At 64.7% G+C, this 25,416-nt stretch overlaps 13 protein-coding genes across 13 annotated transcripts; 7 read left to right on the forward strand and 6 right to left on the reverse strand.

Annotated features, from left to right (window-relative positions):
* Window positions 1–504: 504 nt before the first annotated feature.
* Window positions 505–3,885, forward strand: MICPUN_61283 (predicted protein; the record flags this gene model as incomplete). The annotated part of the gene is made up of 1 exon (XM_002504216.1): window positions 505–3,885. The coding sequence occupies one exon, from the start codon at window positions 505–507 to the stop codon at window positions 3,883–3,885; it is 3,381 nt and encodes a 1,126-aa protein (XP_002504262.1).
* MICPUN_106035 (predicted protein) lies at window positions 3,191–6,320 on the reverse strand (the record flags this gene model as incomplete). The annotated part of the gene is made up of 2 exons (XM_002504529.1): window positions 3,191–5,959; window positions 6,136–6,320. 2 exons carry the CDS (start codon window positions 6,318–6,320, stop codon window positions 3,979–3,981), a joined length of 2,166 nt encoding a protein of 721 aa, XP_002504575.1. The 3' UTR covers window positions 3,191–3,978.
* A 540-nt stretch (window positions 6,321–6,860) lies between these two features.
* Window positions 6,861–9,524, forward strand: MICPUN_61285 (predicted protein; the record flags this gene model as incomplete). Its single annotated transcript, XM_002504217.1, has 1 exon — window positions 6,861–9,524. One exon carries the CDS (start codon window positions 6,861–6,863, stop codon window positions 9,522–9,524), a length of 2,664 nt encoding a protein of 887 aa, XP_002504263.1.
* Window positions 9,525–9,692: 168 nt separating this feature from the next.
* Window positions 9,693–10,775, reverse strand: MICPUN_61286 (predicted protein; the record flags this gene model as incomplete). The annotated part of the gene is made up of 1 exon (XM_002504530.1): window positions 9,693–10,775. The coding sequence occupies one exon, from the start codon at window positions 10,773–10,775 to the stop codon at window positions 9,693–9,695; it is 1,083 nt and encodes a 360-aa protein (XP_002504576.1).
* Window positions 10,776–10,932: 157 nt separating this feature from the next.
* Window positions 10,933–12,051, reverse strand: MICPUN_61287 (predicted protein; the record flags this gene model as incomplete). Its single annotated transcript, XM_002504531.1, has 1 exon — window positions 10,933–12,051. One exon carries the CDS (start codon window positions 12,049–12,051, stop codon window positions 10,933–10,935), a length of 1,119 nt encoding a protein of 372 aa, XP_002504577.1.
* A 134-nt stretch (window positions 12,052–12,185) lies between these two features.
* MICPUN_61288 (predicted protein) lies at window positions 12,186–12,539 on the reverse strand (the record flags this gene model as incomplete). The annotated part of the gene is made up of 1 exon (XM_002504532.1): window positions 12,186–12,539. The coding sequence occupies one exon, from the start codon at window positions 12,537–12,539 to the stop codon at window positions 12,186–12,188; it is 354 nt and encodes a 117-aa protein (XP_002504578.1).
* An 83-nt stretch (window positions 12,540–12,622) lies between these two features.
* On the forward strand, window positions 12,623–13,987 carry PCTR (predicted protein; the record flags this gene model as incomplete). Its single annotated transcript, XM_002504218.1, has 1 exon — window positions 12,623–13,987. A coding segment is annotated over one exon (1,365 nt), but the record flags the coding sequence as incomplete, so codon positions are not given.
* Window positions 13,988–14,318: 331 nt separating this feature from the next.
* Window positions 14,319–15,505, forward strand: RFC5 (predicted protein; the record flags this gene model as incomplete). Its single annotated transcript, XM_002504219.1, has 2 exons — window positions 14,319–14,631; window positions 14,751–15,505. The coding sequence occupies 2 exons, from the start codon at window positions 14,319–14,321 to the stop codon at window positions 15,503–15,505; spliced, it is 1,068 nt and encodes a 355-aa protein (XP_002504265.1).
* Window positions 15,506–15,564: 59 nt separating this feature from the next.
* MICPUN_61291 (glycosyltransferase family 77 protein) lies at window positions 15,565–17,939 on the reverse strand (the record flags this gene model as incomplete). The annotated part of the gene is made up of 2 exons (XM_002504533.1): window positions 15,565–15,594; window positions 15,630–17,939. 2 exons carry the CDS (start codon window positions 17,937–17,939, stop codon window positions 15,565–15,567), a joined length of 2,340 nt encoding a protein of 779 aa, XP_002504579.1.
* A 2,729-nt stretch (window positions 17,940–20,668) lies between these two features.
* Window positions 20,669–21,238, forward strand: MICPUN_108889 (predicted protein). Its single transcript, XM_002504220.1, has one exon. The coding sequence runs from the start codon at window positions 20,731–20,733 to the stop codon at window positions 21,190–21,192; it is 462 nt and encodes a 153-aa protein (XP_002504266.1). The 5' UTR covers window positions 20,669–20,730; the 3' UTR covers window positions 21,193–21,238.
* A 626-nt stretch (window positions 21,239–21,864) lies between these two features.
* MICPUN_97858 (predicted protein) lies at window positions 21,865–22,758 on the forward strand (the record flags this gene model as incomplete). The annotated part of the gene is made up of 3 exons (XM_002504221.1): window positions 21,865–22,119; window positions 22,162–22,409; window positions 22,659–22,758. The coding sequence occupies 3 exons, from the start codon at window positions 21,865–21,867 to the stop codon at window positions 22,756–22,758; spliced, it is 603 nt and encodes a 200-aa protein (XP_002504267.1).
* Window positions 22,759–22,820: 62 nt separating this feature from the next.
* MICPUN_61294 (predicted protein) lies at window positions 22,821–23,966 on the reverse strand (the record flags this gene model as incomplete). Its single annotated transcript, XM_002504534.1, has 1 exon — window positions 22,821–23,966. The coding sequence occupies one exon, from the start codon at window positions 23,964–23,966 to the stop codon at window positions 22,821–22,823; it is 1,146 nt and encodes a 381-aa protein (XP_002504580.1).
* Window positions 23,967–24,121: 155 nt separating this feature from the next.
* On the forward strand, window positions 24,122–25,402 carry MICPUN_61295 (predicted protein; the record flags this gene model as incomplete). Its single annotated transcript, XM_002504222.1, has 2 exons — window positions 24,122–24,216; window positions 24,337–25,402. The coding sequence occupies 2 exons, from the start codon at window positions 24,122–24,124 to the stop codon at window positions 25,400–25,402; spliced, it is 1,161 nt and encodes a 386-aa protein (XP_002504268.1).
* Between the last annotated feature and the right edge of the window lie 14 nt (window positions 25,403–25,416).

The following is a 25,416-nucleotide window of genomic DNA, read 5'->3' on the forward strand; positions in this document are numbered from 1 at the left end:
CGAGATCCCCGGTGAGCAACCCCAGCCGTCGGAGCGCGTCCGGCGACGCCGCAACCTCCGAGTCCACGTCCCGCGGCGCCGACGTCGATGCATCCGAAGACGTCGCGTTGTCGCGCGTCACGGGCGCGCGGAGGATCGCGACCGGGACCCCGACCCCGGCATCGTCGCCCGCATCGTCTCCGAAGGGCGACGCGGAGTGCGGCGGTGCCGAGGCGAGCCCCGAATCGTCGGATCGCGCACCCCGCCGATGCGCGCGCCACGGGGAAGAAACGTGCGCGGGGAAGCCAGCCTCGGAGAGGACGACGAGCGGCTGGCGCGGGGTCGCCGCGCGCGCCATCCTCCCGCTCTCCCTCGCCCGACGCTCGTGCACTCGGCGCCCAATCGTGTGAGCCCCTCGCGTGAGTTTCGGGATTCCAACAATCTGGGACTCGACGAACGAACGAAACGTTTTTCCCGTTGCGGGTTGACGGTGCCGACCCGCCCGAGGCCACTCGGCGGGGCGCCATGCCGGGGCACGGGGTGCGGGAGTCGATACACACCGCCCCCGCGCTCCTTCTCGCGGACAGCCACGGCCTCAACAAGGCCGCGAGGCTGTCGGAGGGCGAAGGCGGGGACAAGCAGGATGCCGGTGCCCCCGCCCCTTCGTCAAAGTTCAGGAAGAGGTGGCAGAGGGCCAAGTTCGCGCTCGCGTTTAGAGCGCGCGACGACGCCGAGCATCGCGAGGCGAAGGATATCGCGGCGGCGTGGGACGGGGCGTCCACCTCCGAGGATGAGCGGTCCGTAGCCAACTCCGACGACCCCGACGAGGACGACGACGACGACGTGAACGATGAGAACCAAAAGGACGCGACGCTCGCCGAGCTTCGCGCGCGCGCGCGCGAGGAGCTTCTCGCGAAGGAGAAGACGCTCTGCGACGCCGTGCCCAGGCGCGATCCGTCCGATCCGAGCGCGCCGCGCATCACCAAGATCGTCTGGTCCTTCCAAAACCTCAAGCGCGTCCCGCCCGGGTTCATCAGACTCGAAGGCGTGCGCGACGGACTCGAGAGCCTCGATTTGTCGATGAACATCCTCACCAAGGCGCCCAGCAACCTCGCCAGGTGCGAGCGCCTCGTGGAGCTGGACCTCAGCCACAACAGGCTGACGGGGCTGCCGCCCGCGCTGGCGCGGTGCAAGCGCCTGCACTCGCTCGCGGTCAACGGCAACCGGATAAAAAAGCTCGGCACGTGGATCGTCGACCTCCCCGACTTGCGAGTGGTGCGCCTCCACGACAATCCCATGATCGACCCCCCGCCGGAGGTGAGCTCCTTAGGGGTGGACCGCATACGCGAGTATCTCCGCGCGATGCAGGCGGTCAAGCGATGGGACCCCGAGCGCGTCGTCGGTTTCGACCGAGGCGGTTGCGAGTACTCGAAAGCGGAGCTCTCAGCGCACTTTCGCGATAGGTACGTGTCCGAGGAGGAGGCGGAGCGGGCTCGATTGGACGCCCTGGCTCGCCGCATCCCGTCGAACGGCACGGAGCTGAGGCACGCGGTGTTCAAACCCGCGTTCTTCCGGAGGTTCACGCGGCTCACGCGCGTGGACGTGAGCGGCGCGAGGCTCGAAAGCCTGCCGGGTTCGATGGCCGAGTGCGAATTTTTGACAACCCTGGAAGCGGACGGGAACCGCCTGGGCGGCGACGGCGCGCTCCCGGACCTCGGCGGGTTGAAACGGCTGAAACGGCTGTCGCTTCGCCGCTGCGAGCTCAAGGCGCTGCCGGAGTGGATCGCGCGGTGCGGCGCCCTCGAAGACCTCGTCGCGGCGGAGAACGCCATCGTCTCGCCGCTGCCGTCGCTGGAGACGTGCGCGTCGATGAATGCGCTGGACCTTTCCGACAACTCGTTGAGAACCTTACCGAACCTCCCGAAATCCCTGCGGCACCTGTTCGCGTCCGGGAACAAGATCGACGACGTATCGATCGTCACGAAGCGCTGCGTCTCCCTCGAGACTCTGGACGTGGAGCGCAACAAGATCACCTCGTTGCCCGACGACCTGGCGGGTCTGACGAAGCTCGTTCGCGTCAACGTTCGTAAAAATTTGCTTCGCGATGTGGATCCGCCGTCGATGCACCGCCGCGCGAGCTCGCTTCGTTCGTTCAGGTTCTCCGGTAATCCGCTCGGTGCGGTGCCGTGGTGGCTACCGGACGTCGCAGACGACGCGCTGGAGGAGGTTTTCGTCAACGAACGACGCGCGGTTTTGGATCTTCGCGATATACCCGGATATCAGTCGGTGGTCGACTTGGGTAACAGGGGTTTGTTACACACGCCGGCTCTGCTGCCACACCTGCCCAACCTAACTCAGCTGACGCTGTCGCACAATTCGCTCGGGTTCCTGCCCTCGCATTTATCCGACCTCGTGCACATGCGCGGGCTGCGGCTGGACCACAACTTCCTCACGTTCCTCCCGGATCTCTCAAAGATGAAACGGCTCAGGGAGCTCCGCGTGGACAACAACCGGCTTCAGGTGCTCTCCCCGTCGGTGTGCAAACTCGCCGAACTTGAGTCCCTCTACATCGGCCGCAACCCCATATCCAAGCTTCCCGATGCCATAACCGCGTGCGTCAAGCTTCGGACGCTGTGGATGGCGGACTGTCAGTTCGAAATGCTCCCGCTGACGCTGGCGGACGTTCCAAAACTTGAAAACTTTTACGCCGAGGGTAACCCTTTGAAATTTCCAGAGCCGAGCGTGTACGAGGAGGGCGGGAACAACGCCGTGCTCGGATACCTCAGGTCCATCGCGCAGAACGAGCGCGAGCAGCGCGAGATGGAGAAGGCGCGGAAGGAAAAGGCGGAGCGCGCGGCGGCGAGGAAGGCTGCCAAGGCGAAGGCTCGATGGGGAGCAATCGCGCTCTCTCGAGGCATCGCCAAGGTGGACGACGTCTCCGATGAATCCTCGGATGAGGACGACCCGCAATCTAAGAGCGGCGAGAAGAGAAGTAAGAAGAAGAAAGGGAAGGATGCGGAGGAGAAGGGTTCGGCGATGGGACGGCTTCTTTGGCGACGGGTCCGCGCGGTCGTCTTGGACGACGGGAAGCGCAGAGAGGAGGTTGAACACGGCAGCGCCATGAACTACGACATGTTACTCCGCGCCAGGGCGGTGACGCGGTCCATCCGTGTCGCCAACGCGGAGGAAGAGATGGCTGACATCGTCACCGGTCTGGAGATTGCGAAAGAGGAGAGAGACCGGGCAGACGCGTACCTACTGGCGTGTGTCAACGACGTCAAGGATAAGCGCGAAAAGTGCGAGGACCAGAGGGAGCTCATGCGCAAGTACGTCTCCATCAACGGTGACGTGTTGAAGGAGATGCAGTTCAAGCTGAGGGACAGCAAGGGCGTGCTGGTCGACGCGGTGGCGTGGAAAGACCGCGTGGATGCCGACGTGGCGGCACGGGAGCGTGCACTCAGAAAAGTGGATAGGGAGTTGGACGCAGCCAGAGCCGCCAAGTTTGAAGTCAAGCAGGAGCAAGCCAAGCGCGCGCAGGCCAAGTTGGAGGCAAAGATGCGTCGCAAGGCGGAAGAGGCTGGCGTGGTCCGGCGGCAGGCGTCGCGCGGTTCGGAGCTTCGCAAGAAGCTGGAGGCTGAGGTCTCTGGCGGTGGACTCAGTCTGTTTGATTCGATGGGTAACAGGGGCGGCAAGGCGGATGCGAGAGACGAAGCTAATAAAGCGGCTGCGATGGCAGAAGCGGGTTCTGGCAAGGGCGCGGCCCTGTCCTACATGAACGAGATGGGAATGGAGAAAGGGGACGAGGCCGCGAGCGCCGCCGCGAGCAAGGCGTGGGCGAAGATGCAGATGCTCAACCGTCTCGGGGTCTTCAGCAAACAGAACAAGGACGACGGGGGAGACGCGTAGACCGGGTCGTAGAGACGGATTCCGTCGTGTCGCGTCAAGTCGGGTCTGATTTCTGATTTCTGATTTCAAACAACGTTCGTCGGTTGCGGTTCTTCACTGCCACCCGTTCGCTCCCCCGTTTCCGTTCGCCGCGGCGATGCCGTTCCACGTCTCGCCGCCGCCGCCGCCGCCGCCGTTCCCGGCGAGGTTCCCGAACAGGCCGCCGCCCCCGAAGAGACTTCCGCCGCCGAAGAGACTCGCCGCCCCGGCTCCAAACGCACCGGAAGCCTCCCCGGAAGCCGCCTTACCTCCGTCGTCGCCCGCCGCCGACGCGGTGTTGAAGAACCTGCTCTCGCTCCTGCCGCTTCCCCCGCCGCCGAACAGGCTCCCACCGCCGCCCGCCGCCGCCGCCGCGAACGGATCGAGGTCCGCGTCCGAGCCCGTCCCGGACCCCGAGAGGTCGCCGCCCCACGAGGAGTGCCTCGAGCTGGGCACGCCGGGTGGCGTCGCGGGGCCGGCGTCGTGGTGGCGGCCGGCGTGCTGCCGCGTCGGCGCGTTCGAGGACTGCATCGCGTGGGTCCGGTGCTGGTTCTGGTGCGACGCGCCGGGGGAGAAGCCGACGCCGCTCACCCCGAACGTCTGCTGCTGGAACAACGAGGCGACGGCGAGGTGTAAGTCGCCCTTGCACGTCGCCACCGCCTCGTCAACCGAGTGTACGTCGAAGCCGAGGTGATACACCTCGCGCAGGTTGGCGAGGTCGCGGTCGATGTCCAGGTTAGACGCCCCTTCCAGCTGGGCGTCTCGCGCGTCCTCCTCCGTCTGTCCATCAACCGAGTCGCCCTCGCCGTGGTTAATGAGCCACATGCTGGCGCCGTCGGCGTCGTCGCCGAAACGCATCACCGCGAGCCTACACCGCCACTCGTCAAAACCCATGTCGCGTAACCTCTCCACCTGCTCCTTGGCGGCGCGGCGGAGCATCGCGCGGACGCACGCGCGGCGCTGGTGAGTCACCGGGCCGACGTCGCCGAGAATCGGCGAAGCTGCCGCGCGCTCGACGCCCGGGGGGAAGACGCCGGCTGCGTTTGTGTGCTCATTCGCGTCGCCCTGGCTGGACGCCATCGTGACGTTCGAGGGCGTCCGCGTCATGCCGTACGAAGACGACGGCGCGGACGGGTACGAGGACGACGGCGCGCTCGGGTGGTGGTGGTGGTGCGAACCGGGCCGGCCGGGGATTTGCGCCTGTTGCTCGGGCGACGAACGGGGGGGGCGGGGCGGTCGATCTGACGACCCACCCGCGTTCAGAGGCGGAAACGCTCGCGGCTGTTGATGCTGTTGATGCTGTTGTTGTAGATGTTGATGCTGTTGTTGATGCTGTTGTTGTTGGTGTTGGTGCTGCTGTTGCCTCGGGCCCCACGCGGAGGATGCGTCGCCCATGGACGGCCAGTCGTCGCCGCCGTCTCGTTCCGAGCCGTTGACGCTGCTTCCCCCTCCGCCGGCGTCCGAGTTGACGTCCACCTCGCCGAAGAGATCGCTCAGGGAGATGGTGGCGCTCCGCGGCGGGGGCGCGAAGGCGTCGCGCGCGTCCCACGACGGGTCCGTGCCGCGAGTCGGACCCGGCTTGGGTCCCCGCGCGGGCTTGTCCAGCGAGCTCCTTCGAAGTTCGCCGCTGCCCCCTCTCGCCAGCTGTAGCTCGCGCTTTGCGGCGGCCGCGAGCTCCCTCGCCTCCGCGAGTTTCCGCGCCTCCTCCGCGGCTTTATGCTCGCGCTTGCTCGCGTCTTTGTCCGCCTGCCTCGCGCGCGCGGCGGCCGCCATCCTCTCCTCTTCCTTTCGTCTCTTCTCGGCATCCTTCGCCATCTTGAGCTCCTTTTCACGCTTCGCCTGCTCAGCAGCGTGCGCCTTGGCGGCCTTGGCGGCGGGTCCAAACTTGGGCGCCTGGTCCCCCGCGTGCGCCACCGCGGCGGCCTTGCGACGCTTCTTCCCCTCCTCGTTGACGACGTGGATCGGGTGCGACTTGAGGATGCGGCCCGGGCACGGCCTGTCGTAACAGGTCTTCGCGCCGCAGCCGCGCGGGCACGCGAACCCGGTCTTGCGACCCCTGCAGTATCGCGATGCGGAATAAGTGCGGCGATCGGTCAGAGGATCGTGCAGAGGGATTGGGCCGGTCGCGGCGCGTTCGCATCGCGTCTCGCGACCGAGAGTTCGAGGGATCTGGGCGGCGGGTGCCTAGGGCAACGAACGCAGGGGGCGAAATATCGCGGGACACGAACTCACTTGTCCAGCTTGATGCTCTTGAGGTACTTCTCCAGGCATGTCTGGTGATAGGACATGGACGTCTCTGGGCACTCGGCGAAGGAACACGTGAGCGCGTTTAGCTCCTGCACCGCCGGGTCGCAGATTGTCTGGCACCAGTCGCACACGTTGCCGGCAACCTCCTCGTGGAGCGTCTCGCTCGCCATTTTGCTGTGTTCTTTCGTTCCGGTGGGCGGGGTTCTTTAGCGCCCGCCTCGATGCGCCGGGGACGTCGTCGTTCACGCGCGCTGGCCAATGGACGCTTCTGGAGATCAACGCGGCATGCACGGACGCGAGGCCCGGGTCGGTCGATGTCCGGAGGTCGTGCGCACGGACCAATAGCGCGACTAGATTTCGGAAGACGAGAGGACAGCGAAAATTTTCCGTCTTCGTGCCGCATCTGAAATCTGAGTCAGATTTTTGCCTGCTCGCATAGCTAGGGGCGTGTGATTGTTAATGCTAAATAGAACATAAAATGTAACCTCTACCTTCGTACCTTCGTATATGATAAGTGTGATTCTCGATCCCGGGATTTCACGGGAAGATTTCGCGCGCGTTTGGCACGCACTGCCTGGCTGGCACTGAGCGAACTTCTCCTTGGGCGACCTGATCAGAATACGCGTCCTCAGAAAGTTGTTGCCCGAGCCGCCACACAAGGGTCGGAGTCGACGAGTATCCGTCGTTGAACCCCCGGTCGTCGTTCAGGAATGACCGAAATCGCTCCAAACGCCAGGTTGGAGCCCGAGGATAGCGGTGACCTCGTACCGGCGGTCGGCGTTCCCGACCTTCTGGAGAAAATTGGCATCGGCATGCCTGATCGACACCAGGATGCCAGCGTCGCGAAGAAGGAGGTGCTCAGGTCGGCGCGCGACCTCCCGAGGAACATGACCTCCCGGATCTCCCGCCTCGATCGTCTCGGTTACGAGCTCGAGAATCGCATCGCCGCGAATCCCAACTATCCGTTCGAGCTCGTCGTCGTCTTCACCTCCGTCGTGCTCGTCCTCGTGGGGTTGCTCTACCACTACCTCGCGGCGAGGCCCTCGGTGGCTGAGTTCGACGTCTTCGGCTCCGACTCCTGGGCGGACGGAATCTACCTCGCGCTTTCATTGGTGATCGCCGCCGGCGTGGACAGTTCCGTCCCCGATAAGCTGGGACTGCGGTTCCTGTACGTGTCGCTGGTCATCTTTGGCCTCGTGATGTTCGCGGCGGTCGTTGGTTTCATGACGAAAAAGATCGACGATTTCCTCGTCTCCATCGCCGAGGGACACACGAAGGTGGCGGAGGATAAGCACACGCTGATCCTCGGCTGGAACGATGCTACGCTTCGGGCAGTTGTGCAGACTTGTTTTCTGCGGCGGCAGTACCAGCAGACGAACGAGCGCCGATTCCTTCACATGTTCCCGTTCCCATGGATCAAACGCTTCAAGTTTCTGCTGGAGACGCCGTCCACATCCCTCGCCGTCTCCAACGTGGTGCTCATGACGAATCAGCTGTCCAAAGCGGAGATGCAAGAGCAACTCGAGCAGATTCTCGCTGAGAGGGGGATAGATCCCCGGCGCACGAAGCTCGGCCGTGATATCATCTGCCGCGTCGGCGACCCGACCAACGTCAACGACCTCATTCGCGTCGGCGCGCACAAGGCTTCCGCGATTCTCATCATGATGTCGAAGATGGACCAGGTGGAGGAGGAAGAAAGCGACGGAACGATTCAAAACGGCGCCACGACTCGCGTCCTTCTTGCGCTACGCCACGTGCTGTTCACAAACTCGTACACGTCCGCACCGGGCACAGGCTTGAACCCGGATTTGAGGGTTGTGGTGCAAATGTCCAACCCCAGCGAGTACGTCGACGCGGCGTGCTTCGCGCACGATAACGGCAGTCCCGTGGTGATACCCGTTGACCTGACCAAATTCTCCAACGCCCTCATGTTCAACTGCGCGGCACAGCCGGGTTTGAGCGCCATCTTGCTCGACCTACTGGACTTCGAGGGGCCCGCGATTCGGAGGCGAATTGCCAAAAATTTGCGAAGCGGTCCCCATAACAGCAAGGGCGACTGCATAGGCAAGACCTATGGCGAGATGCTGCGGCAGTTCACCACCGCGATTTTCATCGGGATTATCCGCCCCGGTATGTCTGAGAAGGATATGCGCTCTCAGGGCTTCGGCCTGTGCCCCAGGATGGACATTATGATCGAGCCTGACGATTTGCTCATCTTCATCGGCCCGAGAGTAAACCCGGTTCACTCGTACGAAACTATTGGCCTCTTCGAGGAGTACGCCGGGGAGGCAATGAAAATACATAACATGCACCCCCAGATCGAGGCCAATCGCATTGAGAACGGGCCGGTGAACAGCAAGAAGAAGAGAAACTTGCTCGTCTGCGGCTGGCGCTCCGTTTGGCAGCAATACCCTCAGCGGCTCCGAAGCAGGCTCAACGAGATTATCCGGCAGCGGCTGCCCGGCTCCATCGTGATCTTCGTCAACGCGGTGACCTGCGAGGACTTTAAGAAATTGATGGAGAAGATCGAGCTCAAGCCCATTGGGGATGACCGGTACTGCGTGGATCACGTGAGCTCGTCGACAGAGGCACTCTGGTGGAAGGGAATCATCGTGAAGCACGTCCAGGGCGACGCGGCAGAAGTGGAAACCCTGCGACCCGTGATCATGGACCACACGATCGACGCCGCGATCGTGCTAGGTACTCAGGCCAACCACAACCTCGCGGGCAGACATAGGGACACGCGCGTGATGAACATCATATTGATGCTCCGCAAACTGTGGAATGAGAAAGACGAAGGAGTGCCAATGCACATCGTCGGAGAAAACACCGAGGATATGACTGCAAGATTAGCGTTGGCGCCCCCGAGGCGCGGCCAGAACCGGATCCACAACGGCGAGAGGTTCATAGAGTACGAGCCGGACTTTGTCAACCAGATGGCCGTCATAGCGCGGGCGCTGGTGCAGACCCTGGCGTATCCGCTCATCGACAGCGCTCGAAGCGAATTGTTCGACGACGACCCCGATTCGGCACAACTGGCGACGGTGCACGCGAGCGAGTACGTCCCTCTGGACACGAAGCTGAGCTACGGCGTGGTACGCGCCGCGGTGCTCAGGGCGAGAGGCGAGCACTCGATCTGTCTCGGGGTGCTGTGGGCGGATGGCACCGTGGACATGCTCAAGAAGCAAGACGAGCCGGTGAATTTCGTCGATGACGATCGGCTCATTGTTTTGAGGCGATGGGCCGAGGGTTACCAGGGCGCCGATGGCGTGATAGGGTTCCAGCACAAGCTCGCGGATAAGAAGGAGGAGCTCGCGGAAATGGGCGGCGTCGGGAAGGAGAGGAAGTTCAAGGGTTTAAGGTTGTTCAAGTAAGAAAAAGACAAGAGAGAGAAATCCGAGAAGGAGAAAACGTCAGAGAGGGTATAGCCAGATCCATACGATCGCCGCCTGCTCCAGTAAGGGTTTTACGAGGTGACCACGGTCACGGTGGCGCGTCTGACGATTGCATATTTAATACGAAGGTACGGAGGTATAAAGTACTCACGGCACGGCGACGAGGTCGTGCCACAGCTGCTCATCCGTCTTCTGCAGCGTCACCACCACCTTCCCTTTCTCGATTGTCCACGTGCAGTCGTCCGGCCGCACCTTTCGGAACAGACCCGGGGGCTTATCGCCGCCAACCTCGAACTTGGTCTCGCCGTTGACGACAACCTTCACGTGGTCCGGGCGGAACATCGCCCACACGTCTTTCGCCTTGGTGCCCTCGCCCGCGTCCACGACGACCTCGACCTCGTCGTCCGTCTGGGACCACCGGTACCCGTCTCCCTCGCCCTTGGGCATCTCGCCGTCGCCGGAGCCTCCCCCGAAGCCGATCGTGGTCATTCCTCCCTTGTCCTTCATAGCCGCCTGGAGCTCGGACATTTGCTGGTTGTGCCTGTAGTTCTCCGCCGCGGCGGCGCGAAGCCACTCGCTTCCGACGCTGAGATCCGCGACGGCGAAGTCGACGTTGCGCATCGGCAGGGGTTCAGCCTGGATGCGCCCCACGAACATGTCGCCGTAGAACTGCACGCCGTCGAAGCCGCAGTCCCTCGCGAGTCCGTCGGCTCGAGCGTTGGGCGCCAGGCCCTTGAGCATGCCGACCTCGTCGAGGTAGAGGTAGACGCCGGTGTTGCCGTTGGTGGGGGACGGGCGCACGAGCGCGAAGGTCTCGGTGGATCCTTGCGCGCTGGCGTTCTCGAGCGCCGCGCCGGTGAGCGCCGCGCCGTTCTCGCCGAGCTGCCGGATGGCCTGTTCTCGCGCCATCTTCTCGTTGATGGCACCGCCGCCGATGAACCTCGGGCGGAGGATGTCTGGGAGCTGATCGCCCGCGGCGTCTTGCGCGAGGATGATCTCGAGCTGCTCGAAAGGCTCGGAATCGTCCGCGGGGATGCGCACGTACTTTACCCTGCGCGTGACGCCCTCCACGTGCTCCAGCGGGCGCGTCGCGGCGGCGGCAGCCTCGGCTTTCTTCCTGCGATCCTCCGCGGACTCGATCTCGACGCCGTGAGCGCGGAGCCACGCCTCCTTCTCCTCCGGGGTGTTCAGCTCCTCGTCTTCGGTGGCTGGGGCGTCATCTCCGGGCATGTTGGATCGCTCGAACTGGTCCGGAAGGCGAGATCCGGCGCGAACGATGTGTGAGACGCCAGATCGTCGAAGCTTCGAGAAGGCGAAAGATCACCCGGCGCTCCAGTTTCACGAATAAAAATTACACATCCTCCCTCCTCCGCCCGCGCCCTCCCCTTCACATCCCGAACGGCGGCGCCTTCACCTCCCGCTGTAGCCGCTTGATCTCGTCCATATCTCGCGGCGCGTCTCTCCACGTTGGAGCCTCGCGCTCCACGTACTTTCGGATTCTTTCCGGCACCTCGCGCCACGTGTCCACCCGCCAAGCCAGGGCGTGCAACACACCGTCCTCCGTCATCGGCGCCGCGGGCCCGAACCTGGTCCACACGCACCTGTGCGTGCGCCGGTTCGCGTCCCCATCGGAATCCCGATCGTCGAAGTAGTCGTAGTTCTCGTACGCCTCGTATTTGCCCTGGTCGGTGTCCAGGTCGAGAAACACCGGGCACGTGAAACACGCCTTGGCGCCGCCCTCGATTCGTCGCACCTCGACGGCGTTGCCGGCCATGCGGGTCAGCGCCTTACCGGCGCCCATCGCAACCTCCGTGGTGACCGGACCGTGCGCGTTGCGCCTGTACGTGATGTGCTGGTACGGGTACTGAACGTGCGTCACGGGCTTGCCGTCGAACTGTTTCATGACCGCGCCCGTGCGAGGATCGCGAAAGACGAAGAGCTTGCGGCTGAGCTGGTGGCACGCGTCGCCGTCGCTTTCAACCACCGACCGAGCGACGTCTATGCCCTCCACCTTGGCGAGCAGCTTACCGCTCGGGTACTCGAACAGGTCGCCCTGGATGCACCAATACACGGAAGATGAACCGTCGCCGAGTTTCATCGAGCACCACCTTCGGAAGTCGCCTCGGGTCCACCCCGTCGCGGGCTCGTCTTTGACGTCGGCGAGCCAAGCCTTGGCGGATGAATAGTCGTCGGAGGTCATGCCCGCGGGAGGAGGGGTGGCGTGCGTGGCGTCGTCCAGCCACGCCTGCGCGGAAGAATACTTGCTCGCGATGGGCCGTTTCGGGGAAGGCGAGGCGTTTTCTTTGTCCCGAGGATGGGTCTCCTTGTGGTCCTTCGCGGCGGCGCGCTCGGCGAGGTTTTTTGTGACTGCGTACTTGACGGGGGATCTCAGGGGCGTGCCCGCGGAGTGGTCGCCGATGCGGGGCAGCGGGGACAGCGGGATGGTGCGTCGGGCGTCGGGCGATTTGATGGACGCGGCGGCGCGTCGCCGGATCGGTGGGGACATCGCGACCGCGGCGGTCTTCGCGGAAGGGTTCGCCTCGCCGCTGGGGTCCGGGGGAAAGATGGCGGGTCAGCACGCGGCGTTGGGCGGCGGGGGTTCGGGAAGTCGAGATGGAGCGTTCGGGTCGAAGCGTGCGCCTACCTGCTCGTTGAGGCATCATCGCGTTGTTTCCTGCCCCTGCGCACGCCAACGATGTATCCCACGACCACGCCCAGCACCCACGTCGCGACGGCCACGAGGGGAACCGAGCCGAGATGTTCCGGCGATCCTTCCAACGGTCTGAGCCCGCGCGTCCGTCGCGCGCGTGCCCGCGGGCGCCTCGGCTCGACCGATGTGGGGCCGTCCGCGGCGGACGCGGGGCCGCTTGGTCCGGCGGATACGACGCGAGCTGCGGTCATCGCTCCCGAGCGCACACGGCTGGCTCGCGCGGGTCTGCGGAGAAACGGTACCTTTCGAGTCGTGCCGCGAAGTCGGAATCTGCGCAAGCTCATCGCGACGATTCGCGTCAACTCCGAGGAAACGGAACGTCGTTGGCCAAAACCGGCCAACGCGGCTCGCCACAACTCGTCGCGCGATGGTCGCCGTGCACCCCGAGCCGCCGACGGAGGACGCGCCCGTCGATGACGTCGACGTCGAACGCGGCGACGTCGTCGTCTCCGATGTCGTCTCTGGCGACTTCGACGAAGACGTCGCGGACGAGGAGACGATATCTCCGCTTCCCAACCTGTCCACTCCCGACGCGTCCCGGCCGGGGTCCAAGCGCACCTCGCTCGACCTCACCGTCGCGCGCGTGAGCATCGGCCACGACGCTCGCGTCGCGGACGAGCACGAACAGAAGCTCATCGATTCCATGGGGCGGCCGGTGCGGTTCCAGAGCGTGTTCCGCTCCATGAGCGGTATGACGACGCACTACGGCGAATCCCCGACCGGGATGCACCCCAAACTCTCCATCGTCGACGAGGACGCGTACGGGGCGACGGCGTGGACGTCGCGGGAGATGCGAAACGTCGCGTTCTACACCTTCATCCACGTGATGGCGTTCGCGGCGCTATCGTACGGCGACCCCAACTCGTGGTGGCATCTCCATCGGCCCTTGGGCGACGTCATCGGCGCAGTCAACGACGGCGTGGTCACGAACCCGACGTTCGCGGGGCATTTTTGGCGGAAGATCGGCGTGCAGACGGCCGTGTTCTGGACGATCCTGCCGTCGATGGGGCTGCTCGTGGTGACGCGCGGTTGGAACGTGGGCTACACGCGCAAGATCTGTCACGTCGTCACCTATTTGACACCTCTCGCGTTCAACCTCGCGTGGCCGACGACGGAAGGGGAGGAGTACCCGCCGAGCGTGTGGGTGGTGAGCTGGTCCGTGTGGTTTCAGTTTTGCAACTTTTACCTGCAAATCAAACCCGCGAGGAGGCGCTCCACCGTGTGCATGCTCGCGTTCAGAGCGTATGACAGGGCGCAGGACAGGCCCAACACCTTGACCTGGATCATCACCCAGATGGTCGCCGGCTACCTCATCATCCTGGGCCTGTACGCCTACTGCCACGAGTGGCGCAAAGACCAACTCCCCGCTCACGCCGAGTACTCCGTCCTGATTCCCATGGTCGTCAACGTATTCGGCGACGCTCTCGCGGAACCCGTGGGCATTTACTTCGGCCGGCACCCGTACAGGGTCCGCGCGATGTGGCACAAAGGCCGATGCTGCGCCGGCGAATTCAAGAGGACGCTCGAAGGAAGCCTCGTCGTGTACGCGTTCACCTTGGCCGCTGTCGCTCCGTGTCTCAAATACCGGCTGTTCACACAAAGTCAGTACGCGGTGAACATGGTGGTGTTACCACCGCTGATGACGCTCACCGAGGCGATCGCGCCGCACACGTGGGACAACCCGCTCATCACGCTCGTGGGCGCGGCGTTTATCCTGTGCACGTACGAGTTCGTGCCGTGATGAATGAGAGGAGAGAGGGCCAGTTTGTTCGTGGTGGCTTGGTATCGGCCAACTTTTTCCGTCAGCGGCACTCGCTGCCGAGGCTTTTGAAATAAACTCCTTTGCTCACCCCTGGCTCGCTAGATCGCACGCACACGACGCGCGAGGAGCCGCGCGTATCGTCTCCCGGGTTTCGCGTTGGCACTCGCGAGAGCCGAACCGAGCGCATAAACCCGCGTCGGTACCCGAACCCGACGGAACCCGCCACGCAGGGATCGCCCGGGCACCCCAAAAAGAACGGGGAGGAGAGGGATCTGGGCTGTTGAGATAGGAGCGTAGAGATATGACTGAGGCAGCCATGGACGTCGACGGCGGCGACGCGCCGCAGAGGCAGAAGGCGAGCGCCGTGGATGCGAACGACGCCAAGAAGAACCAGATGTGGGTGGAGAAGTATCGGCCCAGTAAGCTCTCCGACGTCGCCGCGCACAAGGACATCATCGACACCATCGGCAGGCTCACCAGTCAGGACCGGCTGCCGTACCTTCTGCTGTACGGTCCGCCCGGTACCGGCAAGACGTCCACGATCCTCGCGGTGGCGAAAGAGCTCTACGGACCGCAGTTTTCGCAGATGACCCTGGAACTGAACGCCTCCGACGGTGCGTCCCTGATCCCGCCATTTCAAAAAAACAACCACCGCTCCCCGACAGCCAGTGGCTGCCTAAACCTTTCTCCGGTCACGCTCACGCGCTCCCGCCCCGAATCTTCCGACGCGCAGATCGCGGCATCGACGTCGTGAGGAACGAGATCAGCGCGTTCGCGTCCACCATGCGTTTCGGCTCCAACGCCGGGTTCAAGCTCATCATCCTCGACGAGTGCGACTCCATGACCAAAGACGCCCAATTCGCGCTTCGTCGAATCATCGAAAAGTACACCAAGCACACCCGCTTCTGCCTCATCGGCAACTACGTCTCGAAGGTGATCCCCGCGCTCCAGTCGAGGTGCACCAGGTTCAGGTTCTCGCCCCTCGGGCCAAACGCCGTGAAGGACCGCGTGCAGTTCGTGGTGCGTCAGGAGAACCTCCAAATCACGGATGACGCCATCGACGCGGTGACGCGACTCGGGGCGGGTGACATGCGAAGGACGCTGAACATCCTGCAGTCGTCGTTCCTGTCGAAGGAGGGCGACGGGCCGATCGACGCGAACTCCGTCTACGCCACCACCGGACAGCCGAGGCCCGAGGACATCGAGGCCATCGCGGGCGTGCTGCTCAACTCGAACTTCAAGGAGGCGGTGGCGAAAGTCGCCGCCATCAAGCAGGAGCGGGGGTTGGCGCTGGCGGACATCGTGAGGCTTTTGGTCGAATACGTGTTCAGGTTGCACATGCCGCAGCTGGCGCGCGCTAATCTGGTAAGCGACATGGCCGACGTGGAGTATAGGCTGGCCTACGTGACGCACGAGCGGTTGCAGCTGATGGCGCTGGTGGGCGCGTTCGCTAACGCGAGGGAGGCGATCGTCGCGGCTGCAAAGTGAGTTGGAAGACCGGGAATTCACTATTTGCGACCAAGTAATATCACGATCCTACCGCGGTATCAACCTTGACATCCTGCACCTTTTTCTTCCTGCGCTTGCCGTACGGAGTCATCTGGTGCTGCACGGTGCCCCTGTCCTCCATCGAGTGGAAGTAACAGCACCAAGACTCCGTGATCCACTCCGTCACCTTGTGGAACACCTGGTTCATGTACTGCGTGTCGAAGCCCCCGAACGGGGTCACGCCTTCGTCCCAACCCTCGTTTAATCCCCGACCAAGACCGTCGACAACGAGCATGTCCGCGTCTTCGTTACCCTCCAGGGCATTCATCACGTGTTTGGCCAGTGATCCGTACGCGACCGTGACGTCTTTGCCGGGATCTCCGGCTATGGCGTCCAGAAGAGAATCAGTCTCTGGGTCGGGAACGTATCCCGGAAGTGTCGTCATGATCCCTTCGACCGGTGTTGGAGCGCACCGCCCCTCGCCGTCGCCGTCCTCGCAGAACGTCAACCTCGCGACGCTTCGTATCGCTCGTTCCTCGAGCCGCCTCGGGTCGCTCGCGCGTTTCGCGAACTCTCGTCGCTGCCGCAGAAACGTGTGCTCGCGATAGCGCAACATCTTCTCCGGCTTTCGCATGAGGGGCTCAAGGTAGACGTGGTCGTTCGGGCACACGAACGGCAGGGTCACGACCCCGTTGGTGCAGTTCTGGAACAGGTACCACCATCGGTCGCACGTGCACAGCATCGGCGGTAAAATCAGCGTCCTTCCCGTTATGTTCGCCAGCGCCAAACCGTCGCGGACCCGCTCAATCTGCCACTGCAAAAGATTGAGGTGGCGCTCGGGCCTCTCGCCCTTACCAACCGCTAAGTTCGGGGTGGGATCCGCCAGGTACTCGGGCACGGTGAACCGAACCTTCAGGTACTTCGGCGCCTTTTGCTTTAAATCCCCAAAGTAATACTCCTCTCCGTCCACGGCCCACATGCCGTGCTCTCTGAATCGGCCAAGCTTACCCGGGCTGCCGCCGTAGTTGTGGGTGCCGTGCACGGCGTACACTTCGTCGGCGAAGCCCTGCTTTGCAGCGTGATGCGCGACGAAGTGTAAGTGTCCGTTGGGAAACAAGTTCGTGGGCAGTAAGGCAACCTTCACCTTAGTCTCCACCGTCTCTTCGTCGCCGTCGATCCCGACGTGTGCGTAGTAGTACCTCGGCCGGAACCCGCGGATCCAATCGTCGACGAACATCTCTTTGTCTGACTTTCCATCCGGCGCCTGATTGTCAAATTTTAAAACCTCGGTGTCGGCCTCGAACCCGTGCGACCTGGCCAGCGTAAACTGAAAGTGCTGCTGATCGTTGTGCTGCGGCTCCGTCTCCCGCGTCCGCCGTTGCCTTCTGCGCCACGCGGCGACGAACGCCTTCGCCCTCGGGTTGGATCTGAAGAGCGTCACGCCGGTGTTTGCGCTGGCTCTGGTCGGCTCGGGGTCCTGCCCGAACTCGTCTCTCCACCCGGGCCGCCGTCGCTCGCTCCCAAACACGCAATCGCTCGTCACCGCCACGTCCGCGAGGGCCAACTGTCCGGACTCGAAGTAATCGCTCGGGTTCCTGAGCCAAACGACGTCGACGTCCGATAGGAAAACGTCGAGTCCCATGTCCAACAGCTTCGCGATGGACGCCGTCTTGGCCTCTCCCAACAGGTTGAACCCCCTCGTCATCCTGTATCCCACGTCCGCCACCTCCACGCGCGGGTCGTTCATCTCCGACTTGTCTATGGCATCCGAGGCGTCCATCCGCGCCACGCCGTTCTCGTCGCACCATCGCGCCGTGTGCTTGTCCATCGCGATGACGAGCACGTTTCGCATTTCGAGACGCGACGCGTGCTCGAGCCAGTTGACGAGAAAGTCGAGCATCTCGATCGTGGCGAAGCACGCGCTGACCGTGTCCCCGACGGCGAACTTGCCGAGCGCGGCGAACGCGGAGGGCGTCTCGGGTTTGGCGACTTTGTGCGCGAGGACGGGCATCGGATCGGGGATGACGAGCTCGGGGTCGTCGCCCTCGAACTCCTCTTCCTCGTCGTCGGTGACAGCCCGCTCCTTCTGGATGCGCGCGTCGAGCGAGTCTCCTTCGCCGCTGGTGAGGCTTCCATCGAATCCCTTCCACGACGAAGCCTTGGAAGCCGACCCGATATCGATGCCCGCGCCCTTGGGAGGCTTGAGTTCAGCCATCCACCTCGCCTTGAGCTCCTGCGGGTCGGGCAGAGTCGGAGCCGACCTGCTCTCTCGATGCGACTCGACTCCAACGGCATCCGCTGCGACGCTCCACGCGAACCAGTGCTCCGGGTGGAGCAGCGACAAGTCGTTGGCCCTAAGCACCGCGTGCAGCAGGACCAGGGGCAAAACGAGCCGCAGGGGAACCTTGACGCGGCTTAGGCGACGCCGCGCCATGATGGCCCCCGCCACCTCCCCTGTGCCCAGATTCCACAAGAGTGACATCGTTTTGGCTGATGTCTTGTGCTGCACTCCTCTCCGCGTCGTTTCGATTTGACACCGCGCTCCCGAGCCCACAGCGGAGGCCCGCACGCAGCGACGACGCGCGCGGTCGATTCGTATCACCGCCGCAGTATCCGATCCCCGGTGACCCCGATCCGAGGTTGGATACCGTGGCGAGATGTGGTGGCGCAAGGGGAAGGGCGACGGCGGCGACGCGGATCCGGCGCTCGGTGAACCCTCGCCGACGACGGATGCCCGGGAGACGGTGGACGTGGGCGAGCCCGTGCGCCGCGTGGCGAGCGGCGGCATCGGCGACGTCCCGCTGGCGTTCGCCGGACGCGTGTACTACGTCACGGACGGGACGACGGGGGATGCCATCGCGGGATGGCCCCCGAAGCTCGCCGGACGCGGGTTCAGGAAGCCTGCGTCGTCGTCGCGGCTGCGAACGCGCGCGAACGAGGCTGGGGTTGCCGAGGAGCCGGACGCGAAGGAGGCCGCGGATGCGACCGTCCGACGATTCCCCCCGACGCTTTCCCGCGCCGATACCCCGGCCTCGACGCCCGCGGCATCGACGCCGCGTCCCGCGGAGCCCGACGACGACGACGGCGAGGGCGACTTCGTCTTCCCCCGCTCGCACCGCCGGCGAGATCTCGGCTCGTCAGCCTACTTCCTCACCGAGGACCTCGCGTGGCGATGGCGCGACGCCGTGCGACGGCCTCTCGGCCTCTGGAGGTTCCCCCGACGCAGGCTCTTCCGCCCGTCCGACGTGCCCCTGGGTCCTTGCGGCGTCGCGTCGATGCCGATGGGCGACGCGTATAGGCGCCTGTGCGCGGGATGGGGCAACCCCGTGTTGGCCGCGCAGGCTGGCGTGGCGTGCGAAGAGTCCCAGAAGACGCTCGCGGCGGAGCTCGTCGGGCTCGCGATGAGGGAGGCGGGGGATAGGACGGACCCGCTCGAGGTGAAGGGGCGAAACGGGCGGATCGTGGGCGAGGGCATCGCTCGAAACATGGTCGGATTGCTCACCGGGTACCTGGCCGAGGGTGACGAAAAGTTTGGCGCGGATTCCTCCTCCGCCTCCGCCTCCAAATCCGAGGACAGGCCGATGCGATCCGGAACGTGGGCCGCGGATGCGATCGCGTCGTTCGTCGCGGACCTCAGGCGCCTCGCGGACAAAGAGTCCGAGGAATCCCGCGGCGGTGACGGCGACGGGACGGCGCGGGTGAGCCTCAACGTCACCGTTCCCGGCGGCGCCGGCCCCGACGGGTCCATCGCCACGTGGCGCAGGGTCGCGTCACAGCTCGCGGCGTCGACGAGGGGACGCGTCAGTTCAGGGGACGTCTCCGGCACCCGCCGGACAACCGAAGACGTCGACGGCGGCGACGATTCGGATCGCGGCGGGCACGACGGAGGTACCGAGAGGGAGGGAGCCGAGTCCGGTGGCGTAAACCTCAAAACCCCGGGTGGGTTTGCCGAGGAACCGAGGATCGAGGACGCCACCGCCGCCGAGTACGACCTCCTGCTCACGGCGTACGCGCAGCGCGAAGACCTCGGCGGGTGGGTGGCTGACGATTCGTATCCCGTCGATAAGCCCGTGTTTTCCTCGCCGCACGTCCACGTGCGGGTGAACAGGGAGGCGGCGGGGGGCGAGGACGGGGCGGAAGTCGACGGGAAGCCCAGGGCTGACACGTACAGGCCTTGGTTTTTCGACATGGAGGATCTCAACAGGATCCTTCGTCGCGCGGTCGCGATCGAGGCGCGCAAGGCGGCGGAGGCCAACGCGGCGCGGCGGGCGACGTTGAGACGCTTGATGGCTCTGACGGTCACCGCGCTTTCAAACACGAAATCCAACCAAAAGCTGGGCGCCTTTGCAATACCCGGCCTCTCGGGAAAGGGAGGCGGGAAGCAAGGCGGCGGAGGCGGAGGCGGAGGCGGATTGATCGGCGACGCGAAGGACGACCTCGGCGACGTTCCCGCCGACGAGGATGACGAGGAGGAGGACATGATGGAGGGTCTTGACGACGACGAAGACGAATCTCTCAACGACGACGAGCTCATGCGCGAGTACATGCGGGAGATGGTCAAGGACGGAACCGCGGAGGAGGTGCTCGGGGCGTGGGCGCAGTCCGTCAGTCAACAGCAGGCGAACGGCGCGGGCGGCAAGCGCGGCAAGAGCGGCTCGAACGACGAAAAGCAGGAGGTTAACGTCGGCCCCGTCGCGCACTTTGCCATGGTGCACGGGTTCACCCTGTACTTTGGCCTGAGCTGCGCGTGGTGGAACTTCGCCAACGCGATGGACAACTTCCTGTGCGACAAAGGCGGGTGGGTCGGCCACTTCCTCGTGGTCCAGAACACCCCGTTCGCGGACATGATGCAGAGCGTGGAGGTTGGGACGTTCGAGGGGATCTGCGCCGCGTCGTTGGCGGCATCCGCCGCGAGGGACGTGGGCCAAAGGATCGTCGCCAGCTCGAGGGCCCGCGAGCGAAGGCTCGGCGCGCACGCCGACGGTCTCAAGGCGACGGACGCCAGGTTAGCTCGCGCGTCGTCGGCGCTGGAGGCGCACGAAGCCCTGGCGGTGCGCACGCGCGCGTACCTGAACGAGATGCACGCGAGGAACGCGCAGGCGGCGAGGGAGGCGGCGGAGGACGCGGCGGGTCGACGCCCGCGCGGACGGTTCGGCCGGAAGACGAACCGTCGCGGCGGCGGCAGCCGAACCGGCGCGGACCCAATCGATGGCTTCGCGCCCGACATGTTGCCCCCGCCCAACCTTCGGACCGAGGCGGACTTCGCCAGGCTCGAGCAGGAACTCACCGCGATGCGCGAGGAGCTCGCGGCGTTGACTAAGGACCGTGACGAGCGCCGAGCTCGTTTGCTCCGCGCTGTTCAGGAGGACATCGAATCAACCGTCGCGGACACGTTCGAGTCCGCGCGGTTCGCGGAGGGGTTACGCGCCGCCGCGGGACGCGTCACCGGCGGCGCGCCGGTGCGCGTCGAAACGTCCGTCGAACGCGATGGATCGATGGCGAATGGCGCGTCTCACGCGTTGGTTTTGACAGGGGGGCCCGCTCGCGCCGCGGCTGTGCTCGACACGCCGCCGCTGTTCGTCGCGAGCCTCGGGGACGACGCGAGGGGGATGCTTGGCACGACGTTCGGGGGACCCGCGGGGTGGCTCAAGGACGCGGAGTCGTCGTCGTACGTCATCAAGGCGTGAGCGAGTACCGGGTAGCGCCGCGAGTTTTCGTTGAGATTTTTTCGTGAAACAGAAAGAGACGCGCGCGTGTCTTCCGGTGAACCGTCCAGCCTCGAGCCCTTTCGCCCCGCGCGGGCTCCTCGCGCGGCGGGGAACAGAGATCGGCGGCGTCGAGCGTCGTTGGGGTCAGCGCGCGGTCCCGAGGTGGAATCGGGTGATCGGCAATTCGGACGACGGATGGGCTTCGAGTCCGACGCGATGGACGCATCGCCGCTCGCCAGCCTTCGCCATGAGCTCAAGCGCCGCGACGACGCCTACGAGGCGACGACTGGGATCAAGAGCAGCAGGGAGATCATCGCCAGGGACCCCGAGTGGGAAGAGATGTACCAACAGCTGAAGCGCGCGGAGATGGCGCTCGCGGAGTCGACGCGCAAGCCCGGCGGGTGCGCTCGATACATCCCTCGCAGGCGGCGGTTCTGCGCCTCGCGCGCCGCCGACGGTTGCGACGGCTTCTGCTCCCTCCACGCGCCGTCACTCGGGGACCGGCAGATATCCGCGCCGGGCAGGGAGCACAGGGAAAGGCCCATCGACGCGCCCGCGCCCGCGTCTGGGGAAGAAGGAGGCGACGGACCGTCTTCGTCGGGAGCCAACGCCGCCGCTGACAACCGCCGCAAGACGAACATTCATCGCCGCATGAAGAAGATGACCAACCCGATGGCGGCTCCACACCGAGTCCCGGTAGAGGCTCCCGACTGGCCGACAGTCTTCAAGGACCCCACGTTACCCACGTTCATCGACGTGGGGTGCGCGAAGGGGCGGTTCCTGCAGCGCGCGGCGACGGTGGATCGCGAGGTGTTCGAAGCCGCGCACGGCCGACACAACCTGCTCGGGCTCGAGATATACCCGCCGATAGTCGAAGACGCCAACCTGTGGACGAGGACCCACGACGTGAACGGCGAACTCACGGGCGATGGTACCGAGGGTGCCGAGGGTGCCGGCGCGATCGGAAACCTTCACTTCGTCGCGTGCAACGCCAACGTGAGCCTCGCGGGGATGCGGGTGCCGAACGTCCGGATGGTCTCCGTGCTATTTCCGGATCCGTGGTCCAGGCGTAAACACGCGGGCAGGAGGGTGGTGACGGCGCAGTTCGTGAACACGCTCGCGAGCGCACTTGTCGAGGGCGCCAGGGTGTACTGCTGCAGCGACGTGCGGCCGCTCGCGGCTGAGATGCAGGCGCTGTTCCTGGGCAGGGCGGATGCGTTTGCGTTGGACGAGGATACCTTCGCTCGATGCGGCGAGATGAAGGATGCGCTCGCGGAGGAGGCGACTTCCTCGGAGAGAAGAGGCGGGGCGACGGAGGATGGTGGATTCGAGCACGTGTTCCCCGCGCATCAGTACCGGTGGCAGGGGCAGAAACCGAGCGGGGCGGAGGCGAATGAGGAGGCGCCGGAGGAGGGTTCGTTTCTGACGGGGGGCGTGGAGCCGAGGTGGCTTGCCGCGAACCCGATGGGAGTCCCCACGGAGAGGGACCTGGTGTGCGAGAGCAAGTGGCGACCGGTGTACCGGTTCGTGGTGCGCAGGCTGTGAACTTCGTGTTCGCGACGTCGATTTAAAGAATGACTCAGTTTGGCAATCGTACCTCTACGGTATCATCGAACGACGACGCAGTTTTCGGGCTTCACCGAAAACGTCTGACCGCCGTCCAGAACCACGGTCACCCTCGCGCCGTTGTTCTCGTCCCTGCCGCGAACCACGCCCCGTTTGCCGTTCATGGACGCCGCGTTGAGCCCGGCGAGGGCGACCCTCGTGCCGGGCTCGAGATTCGCGCCGGCGTTGGTCCTTCGGCGGAAGAACCCGCCGCCTCCGCCGCCCGGCGAGCCTCGGTTAGCCTCGGCTCGGGCTCTGTCCTCCGCGGCTCCCGCGCCTCGTTCGTTCCTGGCGTAGTTACCTCCGCCGCCACCGCCCACTCCGCCGGCACCACCCGCGCCGACGCCGGAGGAGAGCCAGTTCTCCAGACCGAGCGTTCGCAGGATCGTCCGCCTGCGAAGGTACGCCAAGCCGACGAGGATGCCGCAGACGTGCACGACGAGGCCGGCGGTGTGGGGGTACATCAGGTACATCAACCCGAGCTCCGCCCACGACGCCCACTTACTCGGCATCGTGATTCCCAGCATGGACGTGTTCGACGCCTCGTCGGCGAAGAGGATCGTCTTGAGCGCGAAGTTGACTCCGTTGTTGCCCATGACGCAGGAGTTGCGATACGCCTCGGGCATTCCCAAGTAGGCGGCCATCGCGTACATGACACCAACCGCCATCGCGTTGGTGCAGACGAGGAGCCCGATGAGGAGTTTGGTGAACTTTTCGCTGCCCATCTTGATCTCGAGGTTCGCGCCCTTCCACAGGAACGACGACAGGTTGTATATGAGGTGCATCTCGTCTCCGTAGGATAGGAAGGAGGTGAGGATCCGATAAAATTGTCCAGCTTCGACGATCGCCCCCGCGCTCAGGCACATCTCAGCCGCGGATGTGCCCATGGGAAGGTTTAGGAATCCGAAGTGGAGAGCTGCGGAGGCGCCCATGACGGCCAACGTGACCGGGGGCTTCACGGGGAGGCGCTCGATCTGCTGCCAAAGCTGCATAGCTAACATCAAGAACCAGGGGTTCGTCATGCCGCCTCCCCTGCGGCCCCTCCCGTATCCGCGGCCGTAGCCGCCGTAGCCCATGCCGGGCATGCCGTAACCGCCCATACCTCGCATCATCATCGCCGGAATGGGGCCGAAGCCTCCTCCGAACATCGTCGGGCGCTGTGCTGGTACGTGCCGTGCGAGTGTGAAGAATGAGGTTCGTAGACTATGATTTCGCCTCGCTGGCTGCGAGAGGCCTCTCGCTGTCACGTCCACTCATAGTTTCCCACGTGGCGGGTCCGTCGCGGCACTCCCTGGACTCCACGATGGAGCCCGAGAACCGAAAGGCCGAGTTCGAGGATGCCAAGGCTAAGGCAGCCGAGTTCCTCGCCAAGGGGGACCCGCAGGCCGCCATCGACCAGTGCGTCCAGAGCCCCTACCTGCACCGCGCCCCGCCGACCGAAATCCCCCGCCCCGCCGACGGAGCCCAGATCCGATGACGAAATGACGCCCAACTCCCCGACTCCCCCCATCAATGCAGATACGGCGATGCCATGATATGCGCGTTCGACGACACCCAGCGCGGTGCTATTCACAGCAACCTGTCCCTCTGCTATCTCCGCCTCAAGGACTACGCCATGGCCGTCACCCACGCCGACGTCGCCATGGCGCTTCGCCCGGGCTGGGAGAAGGGATACTTTCGCCACGGCGAGGTCGCGTTCGAGCAGAGGGACTACGCGACCGCGCTCAAAGACTACGAGGAGGCTGTGAAATGCGCGCCGAACGACGCGGCGCTGAACCACAGGGTCAAACTCGCGAAAGAAGCCACGGAGGGTTTCTACTTCAGGCAGCTCTTACCCGGCCGGGACATCTGCGTCAACGCCAAGAATCCAGTCGAGGCGCAGATCTTCGGCGCCGCGGTTCAGATGCAGAACTTCATCTACCTCGTGGGCGACGCGCGCACGCGCCAGTGCGCCGTCATCGACGCGTGCTGGGACGTCGACGGCATCATCGCCGTCGCGAAAAAGGACAAGATGTCCATCACGAGGGCCGTCGCGACCCACTACCACTTCGACCACGTCGGAGGCAAGCCGCCGCCGCCGTTTGACGCGCTCGGCATCGAGGTGCCGGGGATCAAGCAGCTCGAGGCGGCGGGCCTGCCGGTGCACGTGCAGGAGGAGGACGCGGTGAAACTGCGGGAGATTGGCGTGAAGGAGACGAGCATGACGCTTCACCGGGACGGGGACGTCCTGCGGGTCGGCGGCGTTCGACTGCGTTTCGTGCACACCCCGGGGCACTCGCCGGGGTCGATGATCGTCGTCGTCGACGGCGATAACCCGGGCGCGCCGGGCGGCGGCGCCGGCATCGTGGTGAGCGGCGACACCATCTTTCCCGGGTCGTGCGGCAGACTCGATCTCCCGGACGCGGACAAGGAACGGATGTTTCACTCGCTCGCCAAGTGCGCGAGTTCGCTGAGGGACGAGATGACCGTCTACCCGGGGCACAACTACAACGGCGCGTCGTCGACGATTGCGAAGGAGAAACGGGACGGGCTGCTCAGGCCGTTCACGAAGACGCAGTGGGAAGCGATGATGGGAGGAAAGTAGGCGGTCCGCGACGC

The sequence above is a fragment of the Micromonas commoda genome, chromosome 9 (genome assembly GCF_000090985.2).
Source record: "Micromonas commoda chromosome 9, complete sequence".
Taxonomy (NCBI): Eukaryota; Viridiplantae; Chlorophyta; class Mamiellophyceae; order Mamiellales; family Mamiellaceae; genus Micromonas; species Micromonas commoda.

Bases quoted from the DNA above. Each gene is read 5' to 3' on its own strand.
- MICPUN_108889 (XM_002504220.1), top strand. From the start codon at position 20,731: ATGTTGCCCCCGCCCAACCTTCGGACCGAGGCGGACTTCGCCAGGCTC.